Source organism: Ceratosolen solmsi, unplaced genomic scaffold (assembly GCF_000503995.2).
Source record: "Ceratosolen solmsi marchali unplaced genomic scaffold, CerSol_1.0 scaffold7, whole genome shotgun sequence".
Classification (NCBI taxonomy): Eukaryota; Metazoa; Arthropoda; class Insecta; order Hymenoptera; family Agaonidae; genus Ceratosolen; species Ceratosolen solmsi.
This window is the reverse complement of record NW_011948413.1, coordinates 15,486,908-15,504,141: the sequence shown is the minus strand read 5'-3', so window position 1 is coordinate 15,504,141 and position 17,234 is coordinate 15,486,908. Positions and strand designations below refer to the sequence as shown.

The following is a 17,234-nucleotide window of genomic DNA, read 5'->3' as shown; positions in this document are numbered from 1 at the left end:
TAAGTACATAAAAATATAATTAGGTATGATTCTTTAATAAAATTATCTGCTTTCGATTAGTTAATTTTAACATTTCGCATTAAAATTAAAGATAATTATTTAAAAGCCTTTGCAAAAGTTTTATTCAATTATGATACATTTTAATTGAAAGATATACATATTTTAACACTAATTGTTTTATTTTGTATAATTACAAGCGCATACATTTAATATGTACTATATAATAAATAATTACAAAATTTAATATTTAATAAACTCTTGAATAATTGAAAACTTGTCTAGAGAATTTAATATTCAAGTCATTAAATTATTAAAACTGTAGAGTCTTATTTTTCATAACTGAATAAATAATATAGATTAACGTGCACTTCTTACTGACATAATTAGACGAAACAAAAAAAACTAAGCAATATTGCATTTTTGTATGTATGCCCGCGCGCGTGCAGTTTTGTACACATGTAACATGTACATAGGCGCGAGTATGTAAAAGAGATAGCTCGTTGAAAATTAAGGTGTGACAGATGTACCAGATAAAATACTTATATGTTGAAATAATAAATAAATTTTCATTATTTCCACTGTGACCGCACGAATTGCAATTATTCCGACATAAGTACTAGATTATTAGTAGGATAATTGAAAACTTACTAATAGGTACGATGAACGATTTCACGCAGTTTATAATAAAAAGCCAAATTGCCGGAGAGAATTTGATGACAATGAACGCTTCATTTATTTAATTGGAGAGTGTTCAAGTAAACGAGATGACAAAGGACATAGATAACTAATGTCATTAAATTGGTTATACATTTTGTGACTTTGTGTAATCCTAAGAAATTACTGGGATTTTGCAATTCAAACAATTTCATTTATCATTTATTCGCGATACTTAACATATTTAGAAATATAGTCGATAATTTAAAAAGAAATTAGAAATATAGTTTTAAATGTAAGGGATATTTTATTCCATGGTTTTTAAAATCAAATTATAACAAACGTATAAGACGCGAAATTCGAAAAAATAAATTAAAAAAAATAATAATCACAATATTATATTTTAAACGAACAATAATAACAATAATAATAACAATAATAATGATAATAACAAAAATATTACGATTATTTTTGAAATAATTAAAGTTTCCATGTAAATTAACTTGATGTTGACGTGATGTCGTTAATTGAATAAAAATTAATTAAGTATGTGCAATAGTTTTCACTAATGAGAGTTTTAAGTAATAAATAATTATAATATATAAAGAATAGTGATGGGTCAGTTGGTACTATTTAGTATATTACAATCTTCAGCACTGTAATAAAAGGTAATAAAATTGCATTAACGTATTTGATGAATTAATATATTATCATATTAAAAAAATTAACATATTGAATTACGTAATTATTCTAATTGTGAAATCTACAGTCAATATAAAATAAATAATGTTTGCTAAAATAAAAAGTCTTTAAAACTTGGCCGACGTATAAATCACAATTGTTTTCAATATTCTCTTTATCGAGTAGAATATAAAAAAGTAGAATTTTTAAGCAAAAAAAAAACCTGAAATTTTTCTACAATAATAAATGTCAATTGAAAGATCCTAATTCCAAATAACTCCAGGAAATTCCAAAACATATTCTCCATACTATTAGAGCAATTATACTTATCGATGATTCTATTATAATAGTTATGATGAATTTCTGTAAATAAATTAATAATTTAATACAACTCTATTTAAATAAATATCAATGTATGCGTAAAAGAATATGTACGTTGAATCAAATTCGACTACAATTCTTGTTTAATAGATTAATTAGGTTTAATCAATGTTCTACTCCCATTTTACTTCTTGTTCATTACATCTTATTATATCTTAGCGAATTCCATACATTCAGGAGATCATTAAGTGCGAAGGTTACGATTGTATCTAATACAATGGACGCGTACCGAGAGTAAGATCCATAAAATATAAATGAAATGTGTATAAACTGAAAATAAATAAAGGTGACAGGTGTGTGCGCCAATGGCTTCTCGACTCATCGGAGCTCACCCGTAAAGAGACAACAGCTCGCCGCTGAGACATCCCTACCCCCCACTACCGCCCCCGGCAACGCGAATGCCTTTCGCCACCTTTCTCGTTACGAGGACACTTGCCCTCGACCGGTCTTTAACCCGCGCCCCTCGCATCTCTAATCTAGCGCTATAATTGAATTGTTCCATTATTATGATGGAAACGTAATTAAAATAAGCACTTTGTAATAAATTTATTGTAGCAATAGATGTAGAATTAAATTTATTTGGCCTACCGTATTAGAAGGAAACCCCATACGATTCCATTGAACAATTATGAAACTAAATAAATGACTTATCCTTTTTGCTGAATATCCCTGTAATTAATAGCCTGTATCTCCTAATCCTTTTTGGCAACCTTTCATTCAATTTTTTTTCTTATCGGTTTACTCGTACATTTACACCGTATCCACAAAGAACCCCTCTATCTTCGTTCAATTGTCCAAATCTTATTCATAATCGCGAAGAGTATTCACTCCATCTCAAGTTCAATGTTCACCGCTTCATTGGTTTATTAAAAAGGATTCGTTGGAATATTAAGAGAACGAATAAGAATAAGAAAAAAGGTATTTGGTTAATTGCGCATCAAGTTATGTGAATCAAGGACTTTTCTCATCTTATTCATGAATTACAAAGCAAAAAGAATAATGAGATTGCATCATTGAATGTTTAAAATATTAAATATGATTGTTTTGATAATTCAATCGATAAAATATGGTGCGCATTAGTGTAATAAAAATTACACATATAGAAACATATTGAAGAATAAAAATTCTGAATGACATCGATATTATGTAAATTACTCTAATCATATTTAGTAAATTGTAATTGTCGTTAATATCATAATATAATGAAATATATTTTTTAGACTTTATCTTCAATTTTTTTCCAACATCCTCATATGCGTTAGAATGACATTGTTGCTTTCCATTTTTCACTACTTAAAATATTCGCAAAGTTTGTTTACGATTCTATTAAATTTTCTATTATTCCGAGAAGTTTTTTGACGCCATAGTTACTTTAACTCCTCGATACTAGAAATGTAGTTGTAAAGCTAAAATTAAAATTATGTAAATCATTATTTTAAAACATTTTAAAAGCACTATTCGATAATTTATACATTGAATTAAATCATTAATTACTCGTGGTACCAATTTTCTATTTTACTCACCATGGAAAAGAACAAGAAATTTTAACTAATAACGATTTTATAATTTTTTTTACAAATATTATTTGCTACATTTAAAAAGTAGTGGAATGCTTGAAATTATATTTATTTTATGAATTTCAAAGATTTTTCAAATCCCAGAATTAGGAAAAAAAAAATTCAATTTAATAATCATATAAATATTTTCATTTATACATAATGGCACTTTATATCATTATTTCACATTAACACGTTACATATAATTACAACAACTAGAGTATATTCTTATTATTGATAAAGGATAAGGTATAAGATAATAAGGGCATTTGGTATTCGAAAAACTTCTTCAGCCAAAGTTATTCGTTCATTAAATACAAATATGAATTTATCCTGTCATCACTTTACATGATCTCACTATTATTTTTGCTTGACTTCAACTTCTTTGCGGCTTCCGTAACTCTACACTGCATTGAAGATGTTAGAGGGAACCATATCGGAGTTGACGCTAAACTGCACGAGACTTTCAGGATTTCAAGCAACTTAAAGTGACATATTGCATAGTATGAGCGTTAGGCATACTATTAGTTTCGTTTGATGAGGAGTTGCGAGACTTGGAAATATTTTCTTCGACGGGAGCGAATCAACAATAAGCAGCTCGTAAATATTAGGAAATTAATCTTGCCTGCGCTACTTAATCGCTTTAAATAAGTTATATATTCGAAATGTTTTGGGAAATATGTTTTCGTATTTTATGCAAAAAAAGCTTTGATTTCATAGGCGTTAGCTATATTTGAACACCTTTTTTTTACTTTTAAATGTAATATATTTCACGCGTCTTAATTTTTAAATATAAATATCGTATTTTAATATGCATGATATTAATAATATAAATTTAATATAACATGCATTAATTAATTACGTATTATAACCAACATAATATATGCTTACGTATTTGATGATGTTCCCTTACTTTATTGTCTATTATTTTTCCTTTGTTATAAAATCATGTTTTGGTTTTATGTTATATTTTTTATTTATTTTTTTTTTTTTTTTTTTGAAGTTTATTGTTTCTGCTACATTCAAAATTCCAATTAAATTTTTTTTTTTTATTATTTTTTTTTTAATACACCGCAATTCATTCACAAAATACTGTTATATAAAATTTGTAAATAAAATGTGGTAAAACAATCATTAGAATGATCGTTTTTAATTTTACCAACATATTACGTTTATTTACGTTCATTGCAAAAGCCTGTGTATAGCTTTTCAAATACTATCGCATTGAAAACTTGGTAAAACCGTTGCTAATCTTTTCTCTTTCTTGCTCCGTAACATCACGAATTCTTGTTGACTTTTGCAACTGTTCTGCTTTTATCTGCTTTCCATTCAATTCCCAACGGACTGATGCATACTCATACCCATATATGTGTCTTGTCTCCTGTGGAAGCTTTTCATTTTAAACTGCCACTAACAAGTTTGTGATTTTCTTTGCGCGAGTAAAAGTTTTTCGATCCAATATCATCTCGATGGTATCTTAAAAAAGGGGAGAATTTTCGTTATCGATGAAATAAATAGGTACAGAAAAATGGTTGTCTTTAAGTTGTTCAAAAATTGAATCTCTCATAGTTTATTGCGTTGAATGGTGAACATTGTTTTTAACAACTTGGAACTTCCAAGATAAAACTTCGATGTTAAACATATCCAAAGTATTTCCTGTAAAGGTGATTTATGTACATCTTGCTTTTTATAATAAAAATTTTTTAAATATTAATTATTAAGGGAAAAACATTTAGTAAGAATTTTAGAATATTATCACGATATTTTTTCATTAAAAAAAAAAACTTATCTATGAAAACAACTGGTTTTTATAGAAATGAAAATAATTTAATTTGTATAAAATACTTAGATGTATAATTACTAAAAAAGCTATTTGTAGGTAAATTTATAACTTATATTTTTATAAAAATCATGTGTCAAGCATATTCATCTTAATGTAATTATATATTAATAGGATAATTACAATACGATTTTCTCCTTATAAAAAAAAAAAACATAGTATAAGGAAACAATATTCCAAATGTACAATTTTCATTTATTAATAGATGTTATTACTTATGGCACATGAAAAATTATAGGAAGCGCTCGTGCCTTTTTTTAGTTTTCTCCATTCCTCGCGCTCTTGTTCCAAATAAACTCGATGCCTTTATCTATTTTTACGCAATGTGTATCGATTTATTCTGTGATCTTCGACGGATAATCGTGATTCAAACTTCGAAGGGTATAAATAAAGGACAAGCAAATGTCGTTACGCTCGCATTAACGTCAACGCGTTAACATTTTTATTTTTCATTCGAGCTGTTATCGATGAAGCGCTTACTGTATTCGAGAATTTAATAACAAAATTGAGAAAATAAGGTTAAGATTTTATCTATGATTTTCTTCTTGATGCATTGATATTTATTTATCGAGTAATGTATTATTACTTATATATAATAATAATAGAGTTTAACTTCAAGTTTAGCTCATTGCTTTTACTATTAATAATTAATTTATCGATCGAAAGTTGAAAATTTTGTTGTATTTCATAAATTTTATGAAGCCCTGCTGCAGCTTTAAAGGTACAAGATCACCAATAAACTTTCACTATCCATAAACAACTGTAAGCAAAAAAAAATTGATTAGATTAATTGCCCGGCAATATAAATTTGCAAAGACGAAACAAGTAATGTACACGAGCATTAATTTAAAATTCTCTTATGCGCCACTGTGTACATTTTATGATATGTAGTAAAATATGAATTGTAGCCGTGATACGGAAGGATTCAAAATATCATTTAGTACATTGCACTATGAAATAAAATACAATGTTATTTGAATTTAATTTCAAAATGATAAATTGAATATTTCTAATTACGCACATCGATAGCACTCAATTATTTACTTACGTGAATGAACGCTTATCACTTGGCATTTTTAAACATCAAAGGCTATTTCAGATTCAATCAAGATTTAATTTTAAATTATATGTACATATATGAATTTAATCTACATAATTAGTTTCACATAAATGTTTATGAAATTTTGAAAATGTATTTTATATCCTTATACTCTATTGTTTTTAACACATTTTTTTTATATATAATGACGTAATGAAATAAGTATAATCCAATTTACATGAAAAATACGACAGTTATAATCGTCAATTCATAAATTAATTATCAAGCGACTCAGATTTCTTAGATTACAGACAAGATTTTGCAAATCATACATATTCTAATTGTAATTGAAGTGTGAATAGAGACAATTTATTATTGCATTAATCGCTCATTGGAAGAGTTAGCTGGCCGTCTCTTACGAAATCAATATTAATTTATTATATTATTAAACTCGCTGCGTTGAGAAAAGTCATACTCCCCGAAATATCTCCTATATTAAGTGTACACTTATCTTCTGAATTTTTTTCAGCTGAATCTTTTAAATTATAATCCTATATTTAGACAGGCTTAGCTAGTACGGATGAGTTTAGATAAAGAGGGGAAATATTGGAATTGGTGCGGTAGAAGTTCGTCGTAGGTAGGAGAAAGAGAGAACGTTATTCAGACAATAGTGGCTGAATAAAATACGATAGATTATTTATAATTTGAGAAAAAAAATTAAAAATTAATGCTATAAATTATCATAATAAGTTGGCGAAGCACCATTATTAGATCTATATTTTTGCTTTATTTGAAATATATCGTTGCTTTTGTCTATTTTTGACTCTATTATGAATGCATTTACTCAACTTGATGAACGTTACAATAAATTATCATTTCCTTGAGTTCAAGATATTTGTGGAAAAATTAAGATAAGGATTGTACAAATTTCCTAACCATAAAGGTATAAAATTATTTTAATAAAGGCCCAATTGATTGAAATATTTCATAAAACTTATTACTTGCTTAATATTAACAATACAATTATTATTAGCTTTCAAGTCTGAATTGCTATTTAACCATTTCGAATTCAAGCTTCTCATAATTATTTCTTATCGCGTATTTCATTTGAAATTTGATTTTAACGAACGCGTAAAAAAATTACCATCATCTATTAAACAATAGTATCTATTAATAATTTACGGATAATACTGGTATTGGAAAATTGTATTGACATGTGGATTAATTCTTAAAGAATTTAAATTAATTCGATTAATACATTTAATAGATACAATTTTTTATATAATGTTCGGTAGAGTTTTTTAATTAAAAAAAAAAAAAAAAGAAAAAACAAAGAAAAAAGCAATCAATGAAGAATAAAAGAAATGTAAGTTCTTTAAAATGTATAGAATATTATCGATAGGCGAGTCGATGTGTTTATGTTTTATTGTGGATGTTACGTCTCTATCAACTACTTATACAGTTTGTATTTTTGCTAAATAGAGTTCCTTCGGTAGTTTAACTTAAACGACTTCAGGACTGTCTATGGATATTTTATTATAGGACATTGTTTTATGTAATGGATATTCTATTAACTATTGTGATTCGATAAATCGTCATATTTTTGTGTCAAAAGCATAAGTTTTCAACCGTTGTCTTAAATTTACTTAATCATAATAAACAATTACAAATAAGCGAGTAAAGTCGTATAAACTATTTAAATACGTTTTTTTTCTTTTCTTTTTTTTTTTTTTTTTTTTTTTTTTTTTTTTTTTTTTTTTTTTTGATGTCGAAAAAGGGAGATTTTACTTAAAATAATAAAAAAGAGCCATAAATTCTGTGAAGCACAAATTTAAAGAGAATTCGTAACTGTTTTTAAATATTCAATCCCTATCTTATTTTGATGGCCCATATTCTTTGTATAATTGCTTTTTACGTAAAATATACAGAAAAATTGTCCAGAACGACTTACGAGCATCATTATGTAAAACCTTTAATTAAAAGTGAAGTTAATATTTTGCAACTACGGGAAACCGATAGTTAGCAATGCACACGAGCGTTTGAAACAATGAAGGAAATGGATAGAAATTCATTCCTAAAAATAATAAATACATTTTCATTTCAGCGCCATCGGTGAGAATAATAGATGGCATGGGGGAGCCTTTAAGGGACAAGTATTACGAGGCTGACAGCACCATACAGCTTCTGTGTATCGTACGTCATATAGCGATGCAAATGCAATATAGTGTGGTCCAGTGGCTCCATGGAAACCGAACGCTAAATTACGACACCACTAGAGGAGGAATTAGGTAATGGCGAATAAATTTATCGTATATGCCGAGGTAGACTTCGTACGGCTCGCGCTATTTCATTATTTTACAATCCTCGCTGATAAACACAATTAAATAGAAAATCCATAAATGAGCCTCCAATTGCGATAAGTGTAAGTGGGAGATATAAGAATACTGTATAATTCAAACGATTTGCGAATTTCTCATTAATAATAATCAATGAAAAGCTTTTCCAATAATGTAATTAATTATACAAAAGTATTTTGATCAAATTATTTACATCAAAATTGCATTTACTTCTACAAAAATTAATGAAATTACAGAATATAGTGTTTAAACAATTTTAGTTTACCCACGAATGAGTTTTTCTATAATTATTATTTCACTATCCATGTGCAATTTATATTTATGGAATGAAAACACTACGCTCTTACCATTTAATTGGCACGAGCCAAATAATTATGCAAAGGACGACAGAGAAGAAGAGAGAAAATCTATTTTACAATTATTTATTATTTACTTATTGTAATCTACCTCTAGATTATACTTTAGCACAATTATGAAGAAAATAAGAATTGGTGAATTTATATTAGCTAGATTAAGATTAAAAAAAATAATAAAGCAACAAAAAAATAGAGTCAATTATTAAAAGGATAAAAGAAATTGAATAAAAAACTATAAAGCAAGTATAAAAAAAGTATTTATAGTAAAGTTAATGTTAAGAAAGTTGGCTACTACAGCCAATAATAGTCGTATACATTCAACGCTGTATACATACACCTTACACCTCCGCTATTACGTTTTTATCTTTTTTTACTCTCAAACACGATTTTTCTCTTATTTTCAATCTTAATCTGTTTTTCCTTTAAACTTTATTTTTTCCGGCTGCGTGGTTTCACGCGAACTACTTTAAATGTTTCTCCTTTCCTCGGAATCTATACATTTACCATTGTAAACGTTTTACAAAAATATTTAAAAATATCAACAATAATGATAACTTCTTAATCTCTCCCTACATTAATAACAATTTATTTAAAATCACATTGTCACCAATATTTTAATGAGAAAATCATTATGTTAAAGTAAGAGTGTCCATTTTTTTGTTTTCATTATAAAATCCATTATACGATCATTAATTAATTGTCGCATAAATGTTATGATTATAATGACGATCTAAAAATACATACGAACTTTCCAAATCTTGCAAGCAACGTCAAACTTATCGTAAATACATTATTATTACATTTATTTAAGGAAAATAAAACATTTTAAAAATATTTGCACTGCAAAACATTGTCGCTACGCACAAACCAATAAAAATAGATAGACGACATAAAAATACATAGCTGACCAGTCACCATCCCAATATCCGTACCTGGTAAATGAGCTACATGACCACGAATGGCCGATCCTGGCACGTATCCTGGCGCAGCGCGTGCCCAGGGACATCACAGACAAGCGTCGCTCAAATCGACATTCGAACAATATATAAGATAACAAGCAATAGCACGAGCCATCACACGACAAGCACAACTAACAATTGAAAGTACGAAGAAAGCTCTCGCTCCTTCTCATCACCGATCTAACATGCAATTCGACACATCAGATTGGGTCAGATTGGGTCTTGATTCCAAAAACATTTTGATATATCAGAGTTAGGGTCTCCGATTGGAGTAAGCCAATGTTACATGGCGCTTTTATGAAGATTTTTGCAAAATGTGCAAACCCGTTCGGTCACATCCCTACATATAGATTAAAAATAATAAGCGAATGTGCATAAAAATAAAACACAAGTAAGACTGGAAGCCGAGAATAGTGCATAAAAGGAAAAGAACAACAATTAAGAATGATCGAGCGAAGCATGTGAATGTCTCTCGAATTCGTAACAAATAACCAACTGAATTAGTTGTTTGGTCATGATATTTAAACTGTCGTTCACAGTTCTTACCGATCCTAATTCGTTTGATGCCCAGCACTACGATCAAAACTGCCGTTTAACGCACTTCACCGTTCAATACAAATGCAATGAATCCCTCCCTCCCCGTCCCACCCGCTATCTCATACTTTTGTGAAGCTATTGCTGTTTATGAAGTTCAAAGAAACGAAAGAGGTGAAACTATGCTGTATTTATTACAAGTATCAATTCTTTAATAACACGAAAACTAAACAAAAATCATTTCCTTATAATCGTTAGAAGATTTAAATGACTTTGTTATAAATCTGTATTCAAATGAAATCTTCTAATAAATGTGCATGGCTATTAATAAACCATATGACCATTTTATAGTGCACATACGAATGCAGAGTAGCGACGAAATTATATATCCGCTCTTTTAGTAGCTAAACGATTATTAGTACGCACTTTAATTATCTTTAATAATGTAAATATTTAATAATCAACAACAATTTTAACGGCCACAATAATATGCTTAAACATTGATTTCAAATTACGTTTGTATTAATGAGAATCTTAGTGATATATCCACATATTCGAGTATCCGTAGGTATTTTATAGAAGAGGTTGAGAAATGTTCACGATGTCTCCTCGACTCGATAACACAAATAATTTCGTTATCCTTTTCCAATTATAATTGAGCTTCAAGTTACAAAGATTCCAGTCATCGACCATTACAATCGAGCATAAGATATGGCAATCGGATCTTGTTGTAGAACGATTTTTGATAGGGAAAGGTACAATAGATCCAACGAATGAAAGGAACTTACAGGGAGGTAAGCAGTCGGACAATCCATCAAGAACAACGAACCGAACTGCAACTAACACAATTGTATGTCGAGCGCACATAATAGCGGAAACTGAAGTATTTTTGGCATGTAGGAGCCTGCAAAAGAAGAACTCTCAGTCCATTTCATGGAGGATGTAGAAATGTTTTCTCAAGTGATAGCTTCCCCTACATAAATCGCTTTATACATCCACTATTATATGCAAGCTTGTAGTGAAATTTGTAAATAAAATTTGTTAAAATCAATTAAAAAAATTTTTAAATAAAAAGAAAGTCAAGTATTATTAAGGAAAATATTTTTCGTAATTTTGAAGTACGATTTTTCATTCTTTCTGAACTTAAATATGTTTTAAATTATGTTTTAAGCATAAAAATTGTCGTTTGATTCTTTATGTATATATAGAAATAATTTTGATATATGTGTAGTTACGAACGAAGATTTAGAAATAATATTATTGATAAAATAGCAAATAGTCGTGTAATTTGACAATTTTTCGTCCTTCGTATAAAAATTATTTTTATATTTTGAAATGAAAATGCAGGTAGCATGAGGTACGTAAGAGTCAAAATTGTTATAGAAATCTTAGGTATTACGATATCCTTATGGCAATTATCATTAAAATAATAAGCTACAAGTCAATGAAGCTTCTTTCTTTTTTTTCCTATATTTTACTCTATCGACCTTAGAATAAAAAGTGCTTAATAAATTCATGTTAATTAATGCACTTTCTATTTGGCCTTGAATGTAAAATAGCGTTAGAGTCGTACACAATTAAAAATTATGCTCAAATTCCTTGACACTTGATAATTTTCACATATATCACCATAATTGCGCATAACTTACCCGATCTTGAATTATTTCAATGGCCACAACTATCCTCGGACCCCTCGGGCAAATGCCTAAGTAGAGGCCTATTTGGGCCAAGGCGGTAATATACGCATGTAAATGTAACATTTATCGTGACGTGTGCATCTCAACTTAATTAGCTGGCAATCGAGTTATGTAGATAAACAATGGAGTTTGCATTATGCGCCTCTGCTAATATAACTTGGCGATGTAAATAACAAGTGTACTTACATACCGACACTTACAAAAGGGAACATGCACACGATACATAAGATCCGGACCTATCGTTTAACACTGAATAAACGGTCGCTTCCTAAAGAGCTAATGAATGAACAAATTTCAAAGTTAACTTTTTCAATTAAAGTTCTAAGACGTTCTTCGCACAGGTTGCAACAAAGAGGTCAATTTGGAAACTTAACGGAAGGTTACTGTGATATTAAAGAAGGCAGTTTTTCGACTTCCTTCCTTTATTTTGCTTATTTTTACGAAAGACTGCCTGGAAAGTCTTATGAAGCTATTACAGTGGAAAAAGAATTTTTTATCTTATATTTAAAAATTTTGATAAGAATCTGAATGAAGATGTGTTCGATTCTTACGAAGTAAACCCATAATTAATAACATTATAGATGTTTGTTAATCAAGCAACTGTAATACTTATTACACGCTCTATTAGAGCGTTCAATATTTTCAAAAGAATGTATGAGAGTTTGGAAAAAAAAACGATGAAAGTTGTAATTAAAGAACTGAAAATTAAAGTAATAGTTCGGTATAATGCAAAAAGAACCCAATTAGCCGTGAAATTAAGAAAATATATATGCCGACCAATTAAATAATTATTTAATTAATTATTTAACTTTTTTGTTTTTATATTTTATTCTTAATAAAAATATTGAAATCTCTTATGCTATAAATCATAATGCAAATTTTCGTTTTATTTACGATACTTATTCTATAAGATTAAAATAACGAGTTTTCAAACAAAGTTTTATATATATTAAAAAACTAACCCATGCAATCATATTTTGGCTTAATGGAATTCAATAAATGATTTCATTTTATTTTTGCTTATACAATTCGTATTGCCATAGTTGCATTTCTTTTTAGTACCGTTGCAACAATTTGAAAGTTATCTAATGTAAGCGAAAAATCTTTTACATAATAATGTAACCGACTTTTTTTCACATTTAAAAATGCATATATCGTTTAATTTTTGCACGAAATATTTTTGCCATTAAACGATCGGATAATATAATAATAGCAATGAAGTAACAATAAATTAATAAATTGTCAAATGTTTATTTAAATTATCAAATTCATCTTTTTTCTTTTATATTTCGATGTGAATTCAGTTAAATAAATAAGCAAAATTCGTAAGTAATGGATTCCGTGATATCTACAAAGCTACTTTCTGCATCTTTTAAACAATTTTGCAATTTCATTATTGTGAAAAGTCAAAATTTTACAAGTTTTTTGTTCTTCGACATTAATTCTAATCCATCGAAAATCACATTCAAAATCCTTACAGTCAAAACGAATAAACTAATAATTGAATAATTGAAATTATTTGAAAGATAATATTTCTTTGCAATATTATTATTAAATAAATTTAACGTCGAATTAAATTAACTAAGTATCAAATGCAAGAAAATTAAATGTTTACTATGCCTATTTCTACGACAATGTGTTCTTCCAAAACGTTTGCTAATTTTTTTAATGTAAATTCACTTTTGTACCAAATCACTATTTCGCGGGTGTTGGTAAATATTTCGATCAATTAATTTGATATAACCATCGGGAATGTCGTGTAATATAAATTTTCTTTAAATCCTTGACATTGTATTTAAATCATCTGGCACTATGAGTATTTTTAGCTAAGTTTTCAAAAAGAAATGTCAGAATATTGACAAAAAAGCACCCGTTAGCCATTTTTATACTCCATTATAATGAATAGTGCACGGGCCATATAAAGTACATAAAAAGCGCACGCCGTAATAAGATTCGTCAGGACCATAAACAACTCTTCCTTATATGTTCTCAGTGTCAAAACCAATCTGATGGAAGAGGGAGCCAACTCGACATTGAGTATAGCAAGGGTCGGTCCAGCGGATAGTGGAAATTACACATGCGTCCTTACGACGATGCTCGAGCAGCCAGCGACAGTGCACGTGCACGTTTTAAATGGTGACTTGACGTTTTAGTTTTATTTCGACGATGAGTAAGCCTCGGTCGAGGATAAATAAAAATTCAATGACTTTATTTCTGTATGCACCGCGCTCCTCGGAATTTCCTTAATCTTTCTCCTCTTACATAATAGCACCGCGCTCCTCGGAATTTCCTTAATCTTTCTCCTCTTACATTGTTTTCGCTCTTTCGCTTCTATATTGGCTCATTTTATTTAATCGTTTGTTTATTTTGTTTTATTATTATTATTATTATTATTATGATTTTTTTTTTTATTGATTGAAGAGTGTACGACAATTACTCTTTTATATACACCCGCGATATTCTCATTGATTCTCATTGTATATTTTATAAAGTCGTCGGTTCGTGCTTTTTCTAATTTCATTTTAATATAAATAAGCGTGACTTATTAAATAATATAAATATATACGTGGCCCGATTGTGAAAATAACAGAAAATATGTGAATTTTTAATGAAAAACACTATAAATGTATAATGATAGATATATCTTTATCGGCGTAAAGAAGATAAAAATTGTAAGTTAATATTAAAATCGATGTTAATAAATGCAACATAATATCGTATTTGATTCATTATTTTCATTCTTAACGTTCACTTATTTTAATATTAATTTCAATAAATTTATACAAGATTAACGTTAAATTAATTTCTTATCAAATTATAATTACACCATAACGGGGTAGGAATTGATGTATTTGTTGCGCTATTAAAACCATTAGCAAACATAATACATTTAGTCAACGATTGGAAGTTAACAGTTGATCATTACGCATAATTAGTACAAATTTCACATATTGATAAAAGTTCAAGGATATTAATCAATTAATTATTAGCCAAACATATAATTGTTATGAATTCTTAATTTATGTTTTATACTGATTTTAAATAAATATGATTAGAGTAAAATTCAAATTTGACGTGCAATAAAAAGATTAAAAGTTAATAATACTCATTTAAATATTAACACTGATAACCAAAAAATTATTTTATACTAATATATATTTTTTCTTTTTTCTCTAGAAAGCTAATAAGTAAATAATAGATCGTCGTTCGAAAATCAAAATAAAAAATGTGTAACTTACTTTGAAACGTTAGTTATTGTATTTAACCGCTTAGATAACATCGAAATATACCGACACGATTAAAGAGCGTGTTTCCTTTTCTTTTATTTATTCTTTCTTTTTGTTTTGTTTGTTTTTTTTTTTTTTTTACGTATAATGATTTTCTCGCGTTAAAATGATTAATAATAATGAAACTCGTCGTTTATTTAGTTAATAGCTTTGTATTCTATTGTTTTTGGTGTTTGTTTTATCATTTTGTTTTTCAAGAAGGAGCTCACTTCCATATTTCTTACACGACTTATTATATAATTATATGCAATCGGTAATGTCGCCTCAGCGACAATTCCATTATAAATCCGCTGCCATTGAAACGCAATCGCGCAGCCTCGACTGGCGCCAGAGGCAGTTGGCTCTCGGAAAGTAACGTCCGCCAGAATGGGTGCAGCGGCGGTGCAGTGTTTTTCAGTGGCTTTCTTTATTTCAGGAGAAAGCTTAGCCGAGCTGCATCACGGTAGGGCGAACAGCATGAATCATCCACGGGTCGAGCTGAGTATTTTAAGGCTGCTACTGCTGCTGGGGCTGAGCCTCGCCTGGCTCCTGCCGAGATGAAGAAACGCCCGTGGACGATGCTCGTGTCACGACTCGAGCGGTACAACGGCAGAGGAGGAGAAGCAGGTGTGATTGGGAGGGCACGAGTCGGTGGGACGGAAGATGAAAAGCAGGAGGAAGGAGTAACGGAAGCGAGCTATGCGCTTCTATAGAAGCTTATGTACGGTCGGGGACGGAGCGCGAGAGTGTGGCTTTGAAAGAGACGCTGTTCATGTGTTGTCTTACTCTCGACGGAATTGCAATTTTACGTGATTTGTGGGAAGCGAAATGTGATATAAAGGACGTACAGTGCGACGCCTGTCCCATCATCCCACATTATTGAACGGGCGCAAAAAGAGAACGAATGCGTTTGAGTGTAAAGGACTCCCGGTCCGGAAGATGAAACACGGATAAGATAATGGCTGAGACTTGGAGAGAAAGTGTACTTTTAGGGTGCTGAGATTTACAAAGCGATACGCTTGCGTTACGACACGCGAGATGGTAAAGCGAAGTAAGGCTACGGGAGAAGGAAGCTGATGCAAAAGAGTCAAATTTCGGAAAAAATATTATTCATTTTTTAAATTTTTTACTTATTTTTGTTTTCTATGAAATGTTGAATAGTCTTTATTTATTTGAAATCGAAACACGTAAACAATGTTTCATATTTTAATAGCATAAAAGTTCATTGATTAAATTGACCTGTAAGGATTGGACTAACAAATAATAAATTACATTTCGTTATTAAATTTTAGCTTCTATTTTTCAATTTCTAGATAAAATAATTTTAACAGTTAATAAATCAAGCTTTATGGAATATTTAATCAATAAAATGCATTTTATTTGTACGTTTCAGCATTCTAGAGCAAACACAACATATAATAACAATAAACTTATTGTTTAAAGCATAACAAAAAATTAAATATCTTTCCATCCATGAAATCTTATAAAATTATATAAACTGTGCGAGTAATGATAAATATGATGAGCAAAAGGGAATATAGTTAGTTTTTTTCGTTTCAATACCTTTTTGACAATTTTTCGAAAAACTAATAATACATTAAATTTGTTATATTTCTTTTTATTCATATTTTCATCTTTGTTATAAATACATATAGTAGTTGAAAAAGTTTTTAAGTTTTTACATTTGGTATCCTATTGGTAATAGAAACATTCGAATCTGCGGCAAAAATATTTTTCGACTCGATCTTATTATTTATTTATTATTATGTACATATATTTTTTTTTAATTATTATTAATAGTAAAATTATTATATCAATTATGTCTATAAAATATTACTCGATAACGACTTTAAATAAATACGGCTGTTTTATGAATACATGCTCCATAGATCCAAATTTCTGTATGTATGGGCG

The 17,234-nt window shown here is 29.0% G+C and overlaps 1 protein-coding gene across 1 annotated transcript; it reads left to right on the top strand.

The window, feature by feature from the left end:
- Positions 1 to 8,267: 8,267 nt before the first annotated feature.
- On the top strand, positions 8,268 to 16,380 carry LOC105367551 (uncharacterized). The gene is made up of 3 exons (XM_011506305.1): positions 8,268 to 8,439; positions 14,048 to 14,190; positions 15,757 to 16,380. Exons 1-3 carry the CDS (start codon positions 8,282 to 8,284, stop codon positions 15,879 to 15,881), a joined length of 426 nt encoding a protein of 141 aa, XP_011504607.1. The 5' UTR covers positions 8,268 to 8,281; the 3' UTR covers positions 15,882 to 16,380.
- The last annotated feature ends 854 nt before the right edge of the window (positions 16,381 to 17,234 follow it).